General features: G+C 40.7%; 1 protein-coding gene across 4 annotated transcripts in view; it reads right to left on the reverse strand.

Moving 5' to 3' along the window:
- The window catches only part of adcyap1r1a (adenylate cyclase activating polypeptide 1a (pituitary) receptor type I), a 55528-nt gene that overhangs the window by 22452 nt on the left and 10165 nt on the right, over nucleotides 1-22911 (reverse strand). Inside the window, exons 2-4 of one of the 4 annotated variants that reach the window (XM_074651690.1) lie at nucleotides 9136-9396; nucleotides 4998-5182; nucleotides 950-1046 (exon numbers count right to left, since the gene is read on the reverse strand). In XM_074651690.1, coding sequence (XP_074507791.1) covers nucleotides 950-1046; nucleotides 4998-5039 — 139 coding nt within the window. In that variant the 5' untranslated portion in view covers nucleotides 5040-5182; nucleotides 9136-9396. Of the gene's footprint in view, nucleotides 1-949; nucleotides 1047-4997; nucleotides 5183-9135; nucleotides 9444-22911 lie in introns of those variants that run through there. The other 3 variants (XM_074651691.1, XM_074651692.1, XM_074651693.1) reach the window with 3 other exon arrangements.

The raw sequence follows: 22911 nt of genomic DNA on the forward strand, positions 1-22911 counted from the left end.
AGGGAATAAAATAACATCTAAACCATAAATAGAAGTGTGAACTTACTTATGCACATGAGTTCTGTGTAAATGAATCCTGTTCCCTAACCTTCCTCAGGGCATGAGACGATATAAAAAAGATTTAAATACACAAAAAAACGTAGATGAAAACACATTAAAAGAGCACATGCAGTCAGCTGTGTAGCACACAGGAAGACTGCAGGCTCGACCTTTAAGATCGACAGATGAAAAACGAGCTGAATTTACGGCTCCTCTCCTCTTCTAACTTGTTATCATACACTCTAAATCTTTTATGCTTCATGTTTTTTTCAAGCAGCCCCGTGGCTGTCGGTGAAGCCGTGAGTCACGGTGCAGTCTGGGAGATGCAGTCTGTTGGGCAACTTTGGCGCAGCGGGAGGGCTGCAGCAGTTGCTAATAAAAACCACGATCCGTAGCCAAGAAAATAATTGCTTCCAGGAATCACACACCGAGTTTACTGTGTTTTTTGGAAAAGGGACACGAGAAATGTGAAAGCAGCTCAGCGTGACATTACAGGCAGACATTTGGTTTGTGAACTGTACATCACCGGATGGTCGCCTGTCCTGTATAGCGGCCTGTCAAGGTGATGTATTTGTAATCTGAACATGGTAGAAAACTGCACTCATCTTTCATCCTTACATGTTCCTCTGTGACCTTTTCAAACTCTGATTGGATAAACAGAAAAATGACTGATCGTTGAGTAGAAAAACAAAGCCTGTTTTTTTTTTTTTTTTGCTCCTGGAGAGTTAGATTTTTAGGAGATGCATGACTTTCATCAGCCGCTCTGGGCTTTCTCAGCAACCCAAGACGTAAACAATTTAATCGCAGCAGCGGAGGCATGAAAACCTGCAACTTCATGCCAAACATATGCACACAGAAGGATGCGAGAACAGGCACACACATGCTTACTCAGGGACACATCCTCTCTTACCTAATTCAAGGTCATCGCTGGGATTGTGCAGAACGATACTCTCCATGCATTTCTCATGTTCACGCTTGATTATACAGTGCTCGGACTCTGAGGCCACCTGGAGAGAATAAACAAAAAACACACACAGTGTCACAATAAATATTGACTATACTGACACACTGCACCATTGACAATGGTGTTAAAAGCCCTAAAAAACTGTTTTTCGCTCTTGCCAAGAGGTACGACACAAACACAGTAATATCTGAAAAAGTTAAAATTGTACTTTTACATGACATTAAAGCTGCAGTTGGTAATTTTGAGCAAAAAAAATATTTTTATAAAACTGTCACCATATCCTGACAGTAGTGCATGAGACAGATAATCTGTGGAAAAAATCATGTTCCTCTGTATCCTCCTAGTTCTCCTAATGGCATTTGTAAGATTTCAACATGCCGAAGGAAAACAACCAATCAGAGCCGAGCTGTCTCTAACACAGCTCTCAGTCACTGCTCTTGTGCTCGTGAACTCTGATCAAACGGTCAAACTGGGCAGCGCTGATCAAATATGAATCAATATTGCTACATTAATGCCTATTTCTCTCCTTAAATGTTTTCAGAAACATCTTGTAGTGTACTGTTTAGCTGTAAAATGAGAAAGTTTCCTTCGACCGGTGGGCGGTGCTTGCTTTTGGCTCCGCTGTTTTCAACATGGCGGCTAGGTCACAAACTTTCTCATACAATGTGTTATAATATATCAATGTGCTGCCCCTGAATGGGCAAAAAAATTATATTAATTGTTTTACTATCTGTTGGTATATGTGAAATATTTGTCAAAGCATTTATGAGAAGCCTTTTCTCTTCCTTCAAAGTGTTTTGATGACTCATCCTGCACTATAGTAGCTACTTGGAGTGATATCATGGGTCTGTGTTCTTAAACAAACTTTTAATTCTATCTTTGTTGTTCATTGCCTCCTGATATTAACAAGCCACTGGATGACGGAGTTGTAAGTGGAGGCTCCAAATAGTGGTTCTCCAGAGATTTACTAAATCACATCCACTTCTGAGCGATCAAATCAAATCCCTGCGCAATTTGATCCAATCCCTCTTTAACTTGCATCCCGCCCCCGTATTCTGCTTCACTTCGAAGGTGTAGTGAGGGAAACGATTTACCCAAAGGTAGCAGAGTTACTGCATGTCTGTCAACTTCTCTATAACTCTTCCTCTTGCTTTCTTAAAGCCAATCTCTGTTTTGCACCTTAGCTTTCATGCATCCCCCTCCCTCACCTTCACAGTGAACTGATAGGTGTAATATGTCCCAGCCCTCTGAGCCATGGCTGACTCATCACTCTCTCTCTCTGCCCTCCAATATGAATTCACTCCAGGCCTCGCTGCCTAGATAAGATAGGGCATCAACCGACTGTGAAGATGTCCTAGGATTCACTTCCTTTCTTCATCGCGCTGCACGTGGGCAGAATTTCCAAATGCAGCAGGAATTATGTGAGACATCATCAGAGCCGTCTTTTATCTAGATTCTGGTTCGATTCCATTTCCAGACAACACTTGTCAGATACTGGACGCTGGACAGAGACGGTCTCTGCCTCACCACGCCGGCTAAACAAAAACAAACACAAAAAAGATCTCGCCCACTTTTTCATGTTGTCAATAGTGTTTGATATTATTTAATGAAACTGGCATTGCTTGAAAGAAAAACCTCTTTGTACCCGTAGCAGGCATCCATGTTGCTAAGCAGCAGGTAACCAATACATATTGTAGGCAAGGCTTCCCAGAAATGAGAAATAATTGGATGCAGATGAATAATATCTGTTTGGCATGAGTGCCTGTAAGATGACAATATTAAATGTATTCTGCATGAATTTATTTACATAGGATCCTGGATAACAGATTATGTATGTTATTTTAGTTATGTGACTATTTTGTTTTTATTTTCCTATAATTACATTTCATGTTTACTGTTGTTGTTCTATGCTGATCTGATGGAACAGAAACGTCTGCATTTACACTTCTACCACACACACACGCACACACAGAGAGAGAGACACTCACTTGGACACATTCCTGAAGAGTGAGCCGCTGTAGCTGCTGCTGACGTTTGCACTTCTATGTAGGGGTTATGTGCAGGACTATTTTTGAAGCTCCAGGAAGTTATTGCTCCCAACCGTACAACAGACAATTCTCATTTTTACACTTTTTGCTCAGAGACATAATGTTTTAATTAGTGAGCCTTACATGTAACCTGACCTGCCGCAAGGGTTTGTTACACAGAACTGTCTGAGAAGCCGTCCTTGGGAATTGTTTGGAAAAGGGCAGGCACGTTAAAAAAAAATACTATGCAGGTGATTGGATGAACCATCTGTCAATCAAACTCTTGCCGAAGCCAGTCGGGAGAAGAGAAAAAACATCTTCTCAATCGAGAAAATCCTTCAATGTCGTTCTTTGCTCTTCTATCAATGAAGAAATACTCTCCAGTTCTGATATAACTGATGCTGTTGCAGCTACGCTAACCTCTTCAGGAGCCGCCATTGTTGTTTAGAACGAACAGTCGCCCATCTGCATCGCCTCAAACACACCTAAACCACACCCGTAGCTGCCAGTAGCTCCTCACTGATTGGTCCGTGATCTGGCTTTGCTGGACACAAACGCATTACTTGACGCCTGACAAGATGGATTGTCGTGTTATATGTGATCCCGCAATTCTTCCAGCCGCTGTGCAAGTTAACCTTACAAATGCTAGTAGGCAGATTTTTGCAATCGTTGGACTGAGCCATGCGTGCTCTTTCATCCTGTTTCCAGTCTTTAAGCAAAGCTAAGCTAACCGTCTGCTGGCTGTAGCTTCATATTTAAAAAACAGATTTGAGTGTTGTATCAATCTTCTAATCTAACGCCCCTATAAGTTTTAAAGGTGCAATCTTTAGTAAATCACTAGTTTGAAACTAGCTAATTTAAATTAGAAAGAATTTTACACACTTAATTGGATTTACCAAGAGCTGGTGCAAACCGATCCAGGTTAACCGAGGACTGCTAAAACAGGCACTATGACAACATTGCATAGAGGACAGATCAATTCATTTTTTTTTTAAAGTGTGCTTTCTCTATGTCTGCTTTTCCGTTGAACAGATGTCTGTCCAGATAAACCGTCCATTTGGTAGCAGCAGAGCCACGTTTCTCTCCCCGAGGCCATTTCCGAGGGCCAGATAAGTCAGTAGCTCCCACAGCATCCCATCAGCACAGATAATAAAACTCCAATTTGACGTCGCAGACCACTGGCCCAACGTACAGACCCGTTTGACACACAATGAGTACATCACAACAGACGTATCTGCCACATCAGCCGCTGAAGGTCAGCCTGAGACAGCGCTGTGCAAAGATGTCAGCTGGAGGAACCCGTCACACATGTTTGGGGGCAGTGTTAACTTAAAGGTTAGAAAAGATGTTTGTGACTGCAAGGTCACATTGTGAATTCATTTTAGTCTCCCTAGTAACCATCATTAGACTGGTACTAGTACATTTATTTCCACACAGACCAAAAACAATGTGTGTAGCTTCACCAGGGAAACTGCTGCTGTGCCGCATCAGAGTGCTGGATATAATTCCTCCCACACATCTTGCACAACTCTTCCATTTTTTCCATTTTTCTTTCAATGAGACCGCTAATAAAAGTGAGTCACAGCAGATGGATATGCAGCTCTCTCTGGTCAGGCGGGCCATCTGTTATTGTTCTAACAGGCGGCCAGTCGTCTTAGCGCAGAGCTGATCCAGGACCTGTAACGTATGCTGATGTGCTGATGCGGCATATGGTGATTTCCACGCTTCCAGTGCCTGTCACTTACACACATCCGCGAGAGTGTGCATATGAAAATAAATCAAATCTGAAGCTGAGTAGGAGTGGGCCGATGATGGAGATATGTGGACACACTCACTCCCTTCTACATGGATATGGTTATACATTCCTGTATGCTCCTAAACACCCCCACACACACACCTACACATGTGCACAGTACATAAATACACACACACACACACACACACACACACACACACAAAGTACTCACCAAGGGCAGCAGAAAGATTGCAGTCAGCAGGTAGCCTCTCATTGTGTCCTGTGAAGAGCTTGTATCCAAAAGGCTCCACAATACGTGTGTGTGTGTGTGTGTGTGTGTGTGTCTGGGTGTGTGTGTTCACAGGGATGCACTGAAATTGCTCCCCTCAGCGTCACCACACTTCAGCATCAAGGACTCTGAAATACAACACAGAGGAAAAATGTTCTGTGAGAAAAGAAACAACAACAACAACGTAACACGAGAGCACCGTCACCGTGTTAGGCAACTGCATCACTCTATTATTTTGTTCTATTAGCGAGAGACATAGTAAGAAAAGCAATATGTTGTGATTATATGATATATAACATTTTGAAATGTTTTACTATCAATTGATATGTCTATATGATTTGGAAAGTTGAGCATTGAATAATTGTAGCAGTTCAAATCTTTCAGTTTTTGACATTCTAGTTGCAGAGTGTTTTTCTTTAAACAATATCCTCAATGTTACTTAACATAGAAACACAGAACTCTCCCAGATAATGTCACAATCCTACAGCTTTATGTCTTAACCACGAGTTGTAATACTTTCACCTTTGATTCTGAGAAACCGTGTTTTGTCCATAGTTATGGCATTGCAACACATTCTCACTCCCAACTCGTCAAATACCGCTGTTTGGTCAGTGCCTCTCGGCATCGGAAACCGACGCACGGGGTACCCCTCTTGAAAGGGACGCAGTGTCAATATACGCCCCTTACATGCATAGTGTCCTTTCAAAATAAAGTTCTGGCTTCACAGTTAAGTTACGTTTAGGCAACACAACCACTTAGGTAGGGTTAGGAAATGGTCGTGGTTGACGCTGACTTCACTGACTAGTGACTCACGGGGTTGATGATACTAAACGACATCAGTCACGAGTCACGTGAGTAAAGACTGACGTGACAAAATAAGTCAACATTACTTTTACTTTCACACGGGACACGAACACCGGTCTCCTGGTTGAAAGTCTTGTGTGTGTTTGACCCATCCACCAGACCTCCCACCCGCCCTAGCGGACTCTCACGCTATTAATAGTAAGTCACTTGCTCCGACCGTGGAATAACGCCGCGAGTGGATTTACATTGGAGTTAGTTGAAAGCCTAGTGGTCACATACTGTTGCTAAAGAGTGCCTCCCTGCATCGTTTTCCAATGCCGAGGGGCAATTACCAAATGGCGGTATTTGACGAGTTGGGAGTGAGAATGGATTGGCTATGGAGTCGCCTCAGCTGCCGGTGCTATGAAAAAGAAGCCAGTCACAGACGTGAATCAGAGCGTTAGCGAATTCAAAATGCCTTGTCTGTTCAGTTGAGAACAAATCAAAATGCCACAGTTGCTGAATTCATCCAAAATTGACCCCGAATTTAAAACTGAATTCATTTAAACTGAAGGTTGTAAAAATCTGTTTTCTTTAGCTTCCACTTGCAGTTAGAAGCACACATGACTACATTTCGAGCTCTGTGATTGGATGTTTCTTGCATTAATGCACCTCAGGAGTTGTAGCAAACTGATAGTTAGACGTTTTTATCCACACAGGGATGTAACTTCACCTTTTTCTAAAAGAAACAGATATTTTTAGCCACAGTTATTAATCTTTTGTACTGGTGAGTGTGTACAAGAAAAATGAATGAGATTTTTACTTCTGGAAACCACAGACGCCTGAAATCGTTTAGTCTGTGGAACAAGACAATTTGTTGACTTATTAACCTGTAACTTTATATTTTGTCATAGGTCACTACTGGAATTTCCCAAATTTCCCAGTTCAACTGGTAAAACTGGTGAAATAGAAGCCACAGTCTATTGAAAAAACTGTGTCTGAAACAATAAGTTGATTAATTGATTAGTCTACTTACAGAATAATTAATCAGCAACTGTTTTGATACTCGAATAATCATTTAAGTAATTGTAATGATCCGCTTCTTTTTATTGTCTTATGTGATAGTAAAATGAGAATATTGAGGTTTGGAGTTGTTAGTTGGACAAAATAAGCAATTTGATGACATTAAGTTGAGAAACAATTGATTAATCAAGAAAATAATGAGAAGATTAAATGATAATGAAAACTGTTGTTAATTGCAGCCCTACAACAAATAGTTTAACTGCCTTATCTTCAACTCTCAGACACATAAACATCCTTCTTCAGTGGGCATGCATCATTTCATATCCTATCCCAACAGAATCCTGCTCTCATAAAAAACCCCTCGATCAAATCACAGTTTGTTGTTTTTCACTGAGGTGATATACGACCACAGAAGATGTGTCATCACCTGCACTCTAAATTAAAGCAGCATGTTGAAACAAAAGCATGGATTTATGAAGGACAAGTTGATTACCGAAGGCAAGAAATTTGGAAGGATCACATAAATTTCTTTTAAGATAATAAAATTGATATAAAAAAAAAAAACCTGCACCCCCACCCCCCTCCTTTTAGGTCTTACTCATCCACACAGCTTCATGAAAACACAATGATTCACTGCAAACACAAAGAACACTGGCCAGCACCAGCAGAGACACATAACACACACACACACACACACACACACACACATCTAAGCTAGCTAAGCTAATTCATGCACACACACAGACAAATTCCTCTCTGTGTCCCTTCCCTCTAGTACCAAATCCAATTACCTCTAAAGCATCTCTCGGATGCTCTATCAAGTAATAGGACAGACCGTGCTCAGAGGAAAAATCCGGAGATATAGAGGAGGGATAACATGTGTCAAATAGGGCTGGAATCAAACTGTCGAGATACACGTTTTTAAATAGAAAAACACACCATCAGACAGACAGAAGGACAGAGAGAGGACCCTGCCAGACATGGTATCAATTAGCTCCATCTCTTCAACCCCAAATCTCACAGCAGCCATGTTGCTGGAGGCTCCAAAAGAAGTAAAAAAAAAAAAAAGTCCTTGGTATTTAGAAGAAATCAATATAAGGCTTGTGTATTGAGGAATCGCTGGTGCAGGAAGCAACAGAAGGGGCTCAACCATCGAAACTATCCTGAGGGCAAGAAAGCAGGAGAGTCTTTGCTTTGCTCAGCACTGAATACATGTGTAGCAGAAAGCATTAAAGTGATGGGAATTTAGAGGAAAATTCAAATGGTGTTCAGTCTGAAAATGGAGGAAGTGGAGCACTAAATGTGTTTTTTACAGAATGCACTGATTGCCTTGTTTATTTTACCCAGTAATACAACACACATGGTATAACAGGAGGATTTCCAATCATAAATAATGGCTGAAGGCACTGAATGTGACTGTCAAGAAACATCCACAAACAGACTGTAACCCTTGATGGGAAGATTGGGATCCACATCAACTGAAATTAGCACAGGGATCTTGTGTAAGTGTATGTGTGTGGCCCTCCTTAATGATTTATCTCTATTGAAAGTTTTATTTTTTAAAGATCTGTCTCCACACATCAGCCTCCTCCTCATCATGTGTGCTGAATTCCTCTGAACATCGTGGTGCATTAATAATTCATTCTCAGTTTACAACGACCCCAGTTAGACAAGAGAACGAGTCCAATTAACCCAAATGCAAGTCTGTTAATGCCTGTAAAGGGGGATTGCATGTCTGTCAGTGTGTGCAATCACCCATCCATTGAAAATCATTAGTTCTTCTTGACAGCTTTTTGTTAATACGTTCAGTTAATGTTCCTGTGCCATGATCATACATACAGGCCATAATATAGGCTTCATGACAGGAATAACAGCATATCTCTACTGCAAAAAGATTCTTATTGAAATTACAGCTGGTTTGTGGGAGGAAAATGCAACAGTCTTAATTACAATCAATCAGTGACAAATGGGTTTCTCCCTTGATGATGCATAATCAATAAGCTAATGTTGCCCCAGCCTTTTTTTCCCGCAGTTGTAAACGTTTAATTCATCAATGCATGTGGGTGACCTTCGCTTTGCACATGGAAAACATCAGCATCTACCTACTTAAAAACTCTCACTCGAAATCCAGCTCGCTCTCCTGTCATTTCAAAATACATGTTTCAATATATTTTCAACATATAGCGAATGGGGTTCCAGTGAAAGCTTTCTTTAATTGCAGCCAAATCTGTGAGTAAAAGCGCGCAGCTTGGAAAAACAAGTCGAAGGAACTTACCGATGCGTAATTTTCAGAGGCGCAAAATCTCTACACATGGAGCCATCGGTATTCACGGACTCCCGCCGTGTTTTGGCTGTGAATTGTTTCCTAGAATCTCTTGTTTTACTCGTCCAGAAAAAGAAAAAACGACAGGTGCTGCTGCTGTTGTTGTTGCTGCTGCTGAAGCTGCTGCAGGAGACACTCACTGCTGCTGCTGCTGCTGCGGCACCACGACGATGTGGAGGAAGAGGAGGAGGAGGAGGAGGGAGGAGGAGGTTCCTTCGGGATTCGCACCTCGTCAGACACAGAGACAACAAAGTGAGACAACAGTTTAGTCTACAAATGCAGCTGGAGGAGGAAGAGGAGGAGGAAGAGGAAGAGGAGGAGGAGATGTTTTAAAACCAAGTCTCAACTCTGGGATGTTGAGCTTAAAGGGGAAAATCATCATCGTCTACATGTCTTTGCGTTGCATGCGTGGGACTTAAAATAAACTATTCTTGACATTTTTGCTTCTGCACAAGGTCCGGTTCCCTGCTGGGTCAGATTTGTGAGGCACTGAGTTTCGCTCCCGTGATGTGCATGACTCACTTCTCCTCTAAGATTTAACATCTGAAATTCCCGCATGTGTTCCACAGTAATCCCCCCCCCAAAAAATACTGGTTAGTCAAGCTGCACTGTGGCCTTTTTAGTTCAAAAAAGCAGCGATGTGTTCCCATGAAATTGATTAGAAGTGGTTGTGTGGCCTCTGGCTATCCTGTTTACTTTCAGCACCACGGACAGCGACCATGCCTCAAGGCATGGATGGACGCAAAAGTCCTTTAGAACATTTTATCTGCAAATAAAAAAACAACAGTCTATGAATACTAAGAGCTGCTTTAATTGAATCTCAATAGGACTGATCCATGCTGGGCCCCTGGACCAGAGTCTAGGTATGGAGGGACTGTTAACATTTCTTGTTTGAAAGTCAGTCAAACAACTACAGAGATATGAAAAACAACCACTGAGATGCAAAATGACCACAAACTGATTCAAAACAACCACAAAGAGAAACGAAACAACCACAAAGAGAAACAAAACAACCACAGCGATGCAAAACAACCACAACGAGATGCAAAACAACCACAAACAGGCCAAAAACAACTACAAAGATGCAAAACAACCACAAACAGACCAAAAACAACCACAATGATGCAAAAACAACCACAAAGAGAAACAAAAAATCACAACGATGCAAAAAAACACAACGATGCAAAACAACCACAAACAGACCAAAAACAACTACAAAGATGCAAAACAACCACAAACAGACCAAAAACAACCACAACGATGCAAAACAACCACAAAGAGAAAGCAAAAAAACACAAAGATGCAAAACAACCACAACAATGCAAAAAAACACAAATAAATGCAAAACAACCATAAATAGACTAAAAACAACTACAAAGAGATGCAAATCATCCCAACAACGACACTCAAAATTACCACAAACAGATGCAAAAAAATCACAAAGATGAAGAACGACCACAAAGAGAAACAAAACAACCACAAAGAGATGTAAAACAACCACAAAGAGAATCCAAACAATCATAAAGATGCAAAAAACGACCACAAAGAGAAACAAAACGACCACAAAGAGATGCAAAACATACACACAAAGACACAAAACGACTACAAACGGACGCAAAGCAACATCAGACACAAAAACGAAACAGATATGCAAAGCAACCCAACCACGACACACAAACTTACCACAAACAGAAACAAAACAATCACAAAGATGAAGAGCGACCACAGAGAGAAACAAAACTACCACAAACTGATGTAAAACAATCACAAAGATGAAGAACGACCACAGAGAGAAACAAAACTACCACAAACTGATGTAAAACAATCACAAAGATGAAGAACGACCACAGAGAGAAACAAAACTACCACAAACTGATGTAAAACAATCACAAAGATGAAGAACGACCACAGAGAGAAACAAAACTACCACAAACTGATGTAAAACAATCACAAAGATGAAGAACGACCAGAGAGAAACAAAACTACCACAAACTGATGTAAAACAATCACAAAGATGAAGAACGACCACAGAGAGAAACAAAACTACCACAAACTGATGTAAAACAATCACAAAGATGAAGAACGACCACAGAGAGAAACAAAACTACCACAAACTGATGTAAAACAACCACGGAGATGCACAGACCAACCACAAACAGAAAAAAACAACTACAAAGAAACCAACAACAACTACAAAGAGACAACCATAAAGAAATGCAAAATGACCAAACCGACTTAAAACCACAAAGATGTCTGTAGTCATTCTGTGTCTGTTTCAGTCTGGGCATCTTGCCCAGGAGAGGTGAGAGGTCTTTTATATGTCTGTGTCCAGCGGCCTGTTGTCTCATAATCTGTCCATGGCTGTAGACTATTTGGAGTTACTTCATATTAGAATATTTAAAGATGTTTATGTGGCATTACTTTATTACACTAAATAAACAATTGACAAGGTACAGCTTATTCCTGCTAAGAACCGGGACTTTAAATGTGAGTCTTAACACATTTTTATTAATTTTCCAAATGTACCCCCTTCTTTAAAACTGTGTCCCAGTCTGCCCCCCTCATTCAGCTTCTAGACCCGCCCCTGGATCCAGCCTAGACAATTTCCAGTGGCAGCTATATGCAGGATAGTGTTTTGAGTGCGGGGTGATTGATCACCCAGCTGAGGCCTTTTGATGGGTTGGCCATAAATCAATGAGGCATAAAGAGTATTAAACCCTGCCATGATGTGGATATTCTTAGAGAACAAAACAGAAAACAGGAAAGGCCACAATAACTGACTTGAAGACACTCGCCCTATCAAAATGTTGAAAAAAAAGAGAGAAAAAAATCCATGAAAATGCCTGATTGGATGAAGGGTAGTGACGCATGTCTCCTGCTGTTCCTGGAACATTTTAACACTGTTACTGGCCTCAAGGACATCAATGGAAATGCTCCCATTGAGAGAAATTCAGAAATGCTCTTCTATTCATCAATCTGAGAGCTATTTCTGTAGCATAATAGCAGGTTAGACAATGATTTGAGCCTTGTTTCCATGGAAAACACTCAGCTGCATCTTCCAGTGGCTTTGAGTGTTTCTGTATGAACTTCAGACAAGGCAGCAAGGCAAAGACAGTTGTGATCATTAGAGATGTGTGTGAGCAGAATAGAAACAGAGACACACAAACACAATTTAAAAACAAAAAACACATTTTTGTCTAGATTTGGATTTTGTTTTTCTGAAATATCTCCACAGACAGTGTCTTCATTCTGGTCACAGCATAAAATAATCAATTTAAGGTTTCAGGCATTTACTCAAGGACACAATGACATTAATGGTGAATACCATGATTGAAATGTCTGTCAGTGTCAAGGGTCAAACCGGCAACCTTCTGGCTATTAAATGGCCTCTTGACCCCGAGGACAGAATATAATAGATGGTTATTTCAAATATTTAAATGAGAACTTTCAATGGAGCTGGCTTAGTCTAGTGGGATGTTGTGTTGGGTAGAGGAGGATTGTTGATTTTTTATATTGGACTAATTAACTGGATACCACGTTATTTTGTTTGGTTCACATTGTAACCTTGGCAGTACAACACATTTTACCTTTGTGGATTCATTTGTACCAGGCTGCAAACACGGTTATTTCTGCTGTAAAGTTGGGCATTTTAACATGGGGGACTATGGGGATTAATCAGTGGGCTAGCTTCGGGTCTGAGAAGTGAAGCTAATGCTGAAGTTCCTTAAACTTGCATTCTTTCTAATGGCCAGCAGGGGGGGACTCCTCTGGTTGCAAAAAAAGAAGTCTGATTGTATAGAAGTCTATGAGGAAATGAGCTTACTTCTCACCTGATTTATTACCTCAGTAAACATTTTTAACATGAGATTATTGTCTCAATCGCTAGTTTCAAGTCTTCTTCAATACAGAATGATGTTTATTTAGTAAATTATGGTCCCATTTAGAGTCAAATACACCATAAAGCAGGGGATGCTTTCGGACAGGTCGATACCACGGCGTTGTCCGGGCTGGAAGTTGTCAGTGTTTTATGTCTTAGAACTTTAACCCTTTCTCAGTGTGTTTTCAGTTCATGAAAGTTAATTGTAACATTTTGGTTGCCTAAAAATGTGTTATTCAGCGTTCGTTAGTACTTAGCTCCACCCTCTCTTGTCACTTCTGGTTGGAAAAAGCCAAGATGGCGACGGCCAAAATGCCGAACTCGAGACTTCAAAACGGTCAGTCCACAAACCAATAGGTGACATCACGGTGACTACGTCCACTTCTTATATACCGCCTGTGGGATTGATTCGCTTTTGGAGCCGGCCTCAAGTGGCCATTCGAGGAACTGCAGCTTTTGGCACTTCCACATTGGCTTCACTTTTCAGCCCCAGAGGTTGCCGCTTGTAGCCCAAAACGTTTCAGATATTGTGAAATTAAATGCTAAATATATGTCAAACAACTAATATACTGGCATGTCCAGCTGTCCTACTGTTTAAAGAATTAAGATGCACTTAAATTATCATAAGAGATGATCGGTTGTTTTCCCCCCTGCCTGCAAAACAGAGCTCATGGTTGTGGCTCCCAAGGCCCTGCGCCGGAGGGTTGAAGATATACATCTGGACGTCGACAGCTGTTCTTTCTCCCCATCCTCGGAAGTCCGCAACCTGGGTGTCATCCTGGACCCGACTCTCTCATTCCAATCGCACATCAAGTTCATCACCAAGTCCGCTTTCTTCCACCTAAGAAACATATCTCGACTCCGGCAATCACTCTCTGACTCCGTGGCAGAAACCCCCATCCATGCCTCGCGTCCTTGGGTTTCTTGAAAGGCGCTATATAAATCCAAATTATTATTATTATTATTATTCCCTTGACTTGTTGGCTCCCAGTGTTACATGATGCAAACCACTAGTGTTAGTATTAAACTGTACACAGATAATGAACCTGTTTTTTTTATGTTCTGTGCAGTTATGCAATAGATTTGAGAAGATGCCCTCGAACAGATGAGAAGAGTTTGTTTCCTGTTTGTTGCTTCATTGATATAACTCTCTTGTTTATGCTTCATTGCGCCGCCACTCAATGAGGCTCTCCACAGGACGTATCTCCCTCTCTCTGTCTGTCTCTCTTTTTCCATCACGCACCAATCACACCGTCGGATTGCCATGGCGACTCATCTTCGACAGAATGTGGGAGGGAAGCATCGAGTGGTTGAGTGCAGAGCCCACCTACCCACCTCATCTCAAAGAGGACTCTGTCGGGAACCAGGCAAGACCTCATCCTAACCCCCATCCTCTCTTCATTCTCCTCCCACATATCTGTCTCCCACTGAGTGTCCCACTTAGGTGATTAATCAGTCGGCTATGCACATGGGAAAAGGCAGGATTATGTCAGCAAGAGATACCAAAAAAGTTGAGTTACATGGGACAATTCAAAACCAGTTTTGACCTTTTACAATGGACAAAAACTTAACTGGTTATCAGTTACCAAAAATGGCCTGTAGATATATTGTTACAGCAAGTTTAAAAATCAAGAGGGTAAATGGTTTTACCTATTCCAGATCTTAATCCTTTTTTAATTTTTTTTTATTTTTAAAAAAAGGTGCTCTATAAGATATCCTGAGCATTATTATAGCAGCAAACAACAATTTGCAATGTAATAATATAGAGGAGTAATGTCTACCTGAGCAGAGAATGAAGTCACTCTCCCTTTGTGTGTGTTGTAATCTGAGCATCTCCATGCTTTGTTTACGTAGCCGGTCCGGCCGCACATGCCTGTTAGTGAACCGTCTCAGCTGCCACCATATGGAGAGCCGTGTGGAGGCAATCTCTCAATCATAGATATGCTCTGAATTTTGAATTTAGCACCTTTAATAAAGAATCCTTACTGTTCAGTAGGTTCTGCCTTGAAATGTTTAGGTGGCGTTTTCTCCAGTTTTAAACCCTGATGAAGACCTGCAAAGGTTTATTTTAAAGGTACCTGTGGCGTTTTCGACCACTAGTAATATGGAGCAATATTCTCACGAGTGGCTCACAGTTTTTGTGGGTGATAAGATGAACATTCATCCCACTTGTTTCACGCTATTCTGCACAATAGTTGTTGGCAGCAATATGCAAAGAAATCAGGGCTGCCCAACATTTTTTGGGCTTCGATGAGAAGAATTTGAAGGTATTCAAAGCTTCATGGCACAGGCTGTCCTGTTCTTCTGTCTGTTTCCATCTCCCCTGTTTCAGTGCCGCTGCCGCTCTACTGTACACACTTGCACCGCTACACATAACAAACAGCGATATCCGTCTGAGAATAACTAATAATAATTCGTGTTGAATATGAATAATGAATAATGATGTGGGATTGTTTCTTATTTCATGGGCTATTTTGTGATTTATACTTTATTATCACATACTTTCATGCATCCGAATACTGATTTGGAGGCCGATTACCATGGTAATGGTCAAAGCATTCGGGTCAGCCCTAAAATAAATGTAGCAATGCACCGAGAAAGGCAGCAAAGACGAGGACATGAACCTAAAAGTAAACAATGCAGGATTTAAAATATGCTGAAATAATCAGCTCTGCAAATGTTTTATGTGAAAGGAAATGCATTCAACTCTCAACCTTTGGTGAGTGACGCTGAATGTAAACATAGACTTTGTTTGTTTACACGAAAACCCCACAGGGCACATTTGAGTTACAAATTGCTCCTGCTGCTATGTGTGAATTTAGCTTTTCTTGTTTGAAGAAAAGGGCATTCTTTCAAGTAAAATGAATTGCCATATTGGCGTTAACCTCTGCAGTTTACTCTGCAGATAATTTGTGGCTTGTAAACAGCTGGCCTAACGTATAGCGATTGGATTTCTTGCAGCAGTGAGTGACGATACATACTTTATATCTGCATGCCGAGATTCATCTGTCCATCATTTTTGGTAAAAAAATGTTCTCACTGCAGGACATCACTGCCATTATTTTGTGTCATTAGAATAGGTGTTTTTAAATATTTAACGTCTTGCGTGTAGCATGTTAACATTAAAAAAAATCACTACCATCATTGATTTTGATAAATTAACATAATTACCACAAACAAAGAGATCACCGCCAAGACGATTGGCAGCTTCAACCGGCCTTACCGCTACATTTTGTGTGCTACCGGGTTAAGATTTCACTGGAGGTCGGTTGGATTGCTTTATGGCGCAAAAAAATGAAGGAGGAAGAGGAGGAGGGCTGCTGATCCTCCAGCACAGAAGGACCTAATGTTTTCTCGCAATGGCAGATGGTGAGATGAGCAAAAAGGCTGATGGAAAATTTTCAATTCTCAGTTACGAGATCTCGCCCTCTTTCTTGCTCTTAAAAACGAATGCCTGTGGAGAAATGCCAGGCAGTTGGAGGGATGCAGCATGGTTTGTGGGAAAATGTGTCTTTAATTTTATGATAGCATGGTCACACCAACCAACTAAATATCACTACCATGTGAGACGAGTTGAATATGATCTCATTAGGTCACTTATTTTTTGAACAATACATTGGGCAACAACTTTTTAAAAGCAAAATAGAACAATTTGTTCTTGCAAATACACTGGTGACTGGTGATACTAACTGAATTATTCTAGGACTCTTCAACTACAAGTTATTGACAGTAATTTGAGAATGATATATTGAGGGTAATATGTAACAAATAGAGACTTTCATGATGTTTAAAGGGTCTTTCAGAGGCTTTTTTTCTGAAGCCGTCAGTATCAGTATAGGGCCTGAACCTCCATTTTGTTCCTAACAAGTCTGTTCAAAAGCTTTTGATTGCCTTTAATGTGCGGCTGGCAGTGTGAATTGACTTCTCAGAGCATGCTGATATAATTGCAGGTTGTCAGAGAAAAAGAGAAAAGCAGCTCAACGAAATGTTCTGTAATGGATGACACATGTCGTCACGAGGTCCTTTCACCAGTGTGGGAGAGGAGAATGACAAATCACGCTTCAGACGACTCAGTAGGGGAGATTTTAGTACGTGTGAGAGAGTGTGTGTGTGTTTACTGTATTTATTGTTGGTTACCATGTTCAGGCATCTAACCAACAGTGGTACATAAAAGCAGATAAATGACAACCAATGTCTACTTGTCAGTTATAATTTGTGTAACAATACAAAGATATATAAATGGTCACTTACTGTAACGAAACAGCTGAAACATTATGCATAGTAAACAGGACTACAGCACCTTTGATCTGTGAACATAAACACTATTCCTCTTAGAAAGTAGTTCCCAACCTTTTTTATCTTGTGACCCCTTAAAACAAAGCAATGTCTACCTGTGAGCCCTTTTTTACTGGTTGCATTTGTCTACCGGTTGTGACCAGTTTTCCCATGTTTTAATAGTTTTTAAATGGCGTGAAATGCTTTAAATTATCCAGTAATTAAAAAGAAAAAGCAGTTGAGGAAAGTCTAAAAAAATAACATAATTTGATGTAGCAGAATTTTTTTTTTTTTCCCTTAATCTATTAATAATCTATAAATAATAAATTTGTGACCACTTGTGAGGGTCCCAATACACACTGGTAAAACTTTAAAGGTGTGGTAAAGGTGTGTAGGATTTGGTGGCATCTAGTGGTGTGGTTGCAGATTGCAACCAACTGAGTACCCCTCTGCTCACTCCTCCCTTTCCAAGATTGCGGTAACGTGAGCCGCTGAGTGCAAAACCGTGGTAATGGCGTTTGCCTCGCTCAGAGGCCATCCTTACCATAATAACAATACTTTAGGAGCAACGCAGGTCAGATGGCAACCGGTGGTGCCACGGTTTTGCATTCTGCAGCTCACATTACCACGGTTTCACAAGCATGTCGGAGAACTACGGTAACGTAAAAATGTGAAAGGCTGTCTCTAGAGCCAGTGTTTGGTTTGTCCATTCTGTAGAAACATGGCGGTGCAATGTGGCGGACTCTGTGAAGAGGACCCGCTCCCTATGTAGATATGAAGGGCTCATTGTAAGCTGATAAAAAACACAACGATTCTTAGTTTGAGGTGATTATATACTAATGAAAACATTGTTATGAATACTATATTCATTTCTGAAAATAGACACTGGACCTTTAAAAATTACTTTGAGAGCAAAGATTGTCAGCCTCTTCCATGCCTCAGTAACTTTCATTTTGGAAACAGGATTATTTTGGATCAGCTTTACACATTAATCTTTGTTAGAAAAGCTTTTATACATCTACTATGCAAACTCTTTCTTTTCTCAAGTTGATTGGAAACATTTTTCTGTGGCTTTTGCAAGCCAAAATACATAAACGTAACATGCGGGACCAATTAGATCAAGGTTCTGCTTCTCAACACTGTTGTTATTGTAAACATTACGTGGACCATCAAAGAGATGAGTTGTGCTTGATTGTGTCTTTAATATTCCACAAAATACTGACATGGGAACACGCACAAGTTCAGCACATAGTTTTATATCATTGTTTTCTCTGTTGTGGTTTATGTGCAGGTTTTAGTGTTAAAAAGAGAAAAGGCAATGCATCCTATTTTCAGCAACAAAAAAGAGACAAACTCAATAAGCAGCACATTGATATGTAAATGGTTGTAACACAGAGGATCAGAGCAATATTCAGCAGACACGAAAACCAGAACTGTAACCCTTTAGATAGCTCTAATTTCATATTCAGCGTGGCTCTGTTTATTTTAAAACAGTGTGACATTCACGTCTTTGTTTTATGTCTTTTATTTTCCTGGCAGGCAACAGAATTACAAACTCTTTCAAATGGTGTTTCACAGGTTGTGTCTAAACTTAATGGTTTGTTTGGAACATTGTGCATCTCCTGTACACATTAAGGTTGAGAAAGAGATAATTACGGGTAATTCCCACCTCCAGTCAGTGAATAATCTCCCTAAATGCACATTTTATCTAGATGACGCTCGCTGTGAGTAAATCTGATAGATTTTTCTGCTGCAATGTGTGTTAGGATTTCCCGTCTTTTTTTCCAGTGGTATAGGGTTGCACCTACAGTATAGGCATAGAGGGTGCTTTTTTCAGTTTCTTTTTATATTTTTGTCGAGATTTACTCTGCTGGTCATTCTAAACATTTACTCACAACATCCTCAAACTACCGTCAAACAGGTCTATGTATGAACAAAGATCACTATGCAGTTGCTCAGTTGATTAATGGTTGCCATGTTCTACATAGTAATCACTGTCATTCTGCTTTAGACAATAATTATAAGGCAAGTGGAAGCCAGCTGTATGACTTCCGGGCTTTGTTCGAGCAGCTGGAGCTTTCAATACGCTACAATGACCATTTGGCCTTTTTCTGATGACTGCGATCACATGAATCTCCTGAGGCTACAGCACAGAATTATTACTCAATGCTACTTGTTGGTGATCCCTGAGAGGACGCACCCTAATGACCTTGTTGATCCCCTGACTTTTTCTCTCTAACGCCACTATGAGGTTCACATTGGTTTCGAGTAAAATATCTGAACTGTTCTTAACTATTAAATGGACCGCCATGGAATTCAGACAATCATATTCCCCCTCGGTATGAATTGTAACAACTTTGATGATCTCTTAACTTTTCATTCAGCGCCATGATCAGGTTAAAAATGTAATTCACTCAATAGTCTGGTTCATGGCCGGCAAAACTAATGCTATTCCCATCAGTCAGAGCTGCACTTTGTGTTTAATGCTAATTAGCTAAGATGGTACACACTATCTCCTAAACATCAGCATGCTAACATTGTCACTATGAGCATGTTAGCACACTGGCGTTGTATGAGGATATGTTGCAGGCTGTTCTCATACACTGTCCGTAGCTACTGTATATCTACGAAAAGTAATGCACTGTAATTCATATATAATACAGAAAATCAATTTGTATGTAATCCATGTAATTGTAAACCAAGTGTAAAGAGTGACAAACGACACATATAGAGGATGCCGGGGTGGATGGGTGGGTAAAAAACACCGCTGTTCATACTGAAACCAGAAGCCAACGTTGATTTATTTGTCACGGAACTTCCGTACTTAAGTGATGCCGCTTTCAGAGTTATTTTAACTTCAAACCACAATCTTTTCTTAAATCTAACTAAGTAGTTTCCTGTGAAGACGGAAGGTTATTTTGAGAAAAGAGTGTATGCATGTAACAAGCGGATATTAACATCTGTTGCTGGACATTTGTAGGAAAACAAACAAAAAATGAGGAATAACGTTTTGTAAGATATCATACGTACCGTTGTATGAGGGTACGTTGACTACTGCTGTGCATAATGCCTCATTTGCACTGCATGGCATGGCACAACTTGACTTGACTCGCCTCACTTGGAACCGTTCATTTTTCATTTGCAAAAGTTATGGATAGTACGTGGTACCTTTTTTGGTACCATCGCGGTTCCAGGCAAGCTGAGCAAATACTAGAAGGTGGAGTTAAAACACTGCAGACCACTGATTGGTCGGAGAGAATCGTCACTTGTGCAACACGGGACATCCTGCAGAAACCTGACATTTTTTAATAGCCAAGCTAACGGCTGCAATTTTTTTTATTGACTTGACCCAGATTTTAAAAGAGCCCGCAAAACTATGCCATGGTCAATTAACGAATTGCAAACGTTTCTCCGTTTGGTTGCTGATGAAAAGGATCCAGCAAGAGAACACACTGTGTTTGTGTCACATAAAAGATGATGTTGTAGCAGTTGCGTCAGTCAGCTAAGAATCCCGCCTACGTTGACTGTACTGCACTATCTGCAGTGGGAAACAAAGTCACCCTCCCTGAGCTTCTGAGGAGAACTAGCTATTATTCATTAGTGTCTTTGAGTCTTTAAATGGTGTAATCACTGTTCAGTTCATACACCCCCGCCTAATCATGACTTCATTCAATAATTGTCTGATCTTTTGTCTCTTGTTGCATTTATCATTGATTTAATAGTATGCCTATTGATTTTATCATCACCACATTTGTGGATTTAAAGACCTAATGGAGTCTTTTAACATGAGAGACTTAAAGTGACCACATATGTCAAAGGTGGACGACAACCGTCACTGCGTCTGGGACGCCTCACGACGTCAAAAAGATTAGTGCGTTTTTTGCCTTCTCTCGCCGAGTATGACAAATTCCATGACCTGCTGTGTCACGTTGACCAATGAGATCACAGAGCGCTCTTCGACACTGTAAACATGGTGACACGAAAGAGGAATGATGTAGATGGTGTTGCTGTGAAACATAGGGAAGGTCACTGTCGTTTTTTTTTTCTTAGGTTTTTCTCAAACACAAGACAGACAGTGTCATATACATCACTTTGGACGCCATTGTTTGTTTACATTCTTCTTCTCTGAAGTCGGTCCCGCAGTAAACAGCAACAACTTAACAAGCCCTTGGCATCACTTTTCGGTTGCAATAAACACTTGCCTCATGTTGTAAAGTAAACAAAAACATGTGCTTTGGTTCAGGCAATAAAACTGCTATAGTTAGGTTTAGGAAAAAACAACATAGTTGGGCTTAAAACTACTAGGTTTGTAGAGTGAAAATGATGCTGAACGTTGTGAACACGGGACACGAATGAACAGCTGATTGTCACGTGACGCACGGGACAGGAACAGCGGTCTCCTGGATGAAAGCCTTGTGTTTGTTGGACCCATCCACCTTCCCTCCCATCCGCCCGGTGTGTGCGCTCTTAAAGCTACGTCATCACACTCCCAGGACACTTTCCCTGACTGTGTATATATAGACGCAGATGGGTTTACATTGTAGTTAATGGAAAGCCCAGTGCACCTCATACCGACGCTAAAGGGTGCCTTAAATGTCGGTATGTAACGCCAACGGCTGTGACAGAGAGTCAGTATTTGACGCCATGTGACTGAGAATGGGCTGATACAGTAGGCTTTCATGTCTCTGGGCTAAGACTGACTTCTTCTTCTGCTTCTTCTTTGTCTTTCGGCTGCGCCCCTTAGGACTCACCACAGAATTTATGACTATTATTGCCTAATCTGACACAGTGACCATCGTAACAGACAAACCTATTGTGTAATCTGAACCTGCCTGCCATTACTAATGATTAAGTCATTAATGATTCATTAATTATAAGGTCGTTCCTCAGTAACTCCTAACATTTCTACTGTAAAGTGTTATCAAAGTATAAATTGAGATTATTATTTTGCGTTCAGTGTTGCATCCACAATGCTTGTTGTCTGTATGTCTGTTTTGGAATAAAAACATACAGCAGTTTTAAATAGCACACATCCTGTCAGTCACACACAGTATGGATGTGGCTCCCACGGCATCAGAGAAATCAAGGAACGCAACGTCCCTGTTGTCATGGAGACCAAAGGAGTATGGAGGGCTTTATATATACAGTATTTGTTGGTTTTGTACAGAATTGAGATGACGGTCTTTTCCTTTTAGGTCTTACAGGAAAAGGGAAATGTATAAATACTCTGTTTTTGTCTTGCAGTGAAACTTCCGCCATCCATAGAGACATCAAGTTTTAGGAAGAGAAATTCACATCAACACGTTGGCAAATGTAACTGAGACATTTCACCCCATTCAAATGTGCAGAAAAACAAACAAAAAGGGAGCACGATGTTCACAAACATGACAAATACTAAATAATCACTGACCATAAATCTCTCCTGCTTGGGAGTTTTCAGAGGCAAAATAGAAGTCATAGTTTTTCCCCACATGCAAGAGGAAGGGGATCCAGCTTGAGAGATACTGTATATGATAGTATCAACGGACTATTAAGGTGCAAGGATAAGAAATTAGCTAGAGGTTGCCCAGAATCTC

The sequence above is a fragment of the Sebastes fasciatus genome, chromosome 11 (genome assembly GCF_043250625.1).
Source record: "Sebastes fasciatus isolate fSebFas1 chromosome 11, fSebFas1.pri, whole genome shotgun sequence".
NCBI classification, from domain to species: domain Eukaryota; kingdom Metazoa; phylum Chordata; class Actinopteri; order Perciformes; family Sebastidae; genus Sebastes; species Sebastes fasciatus.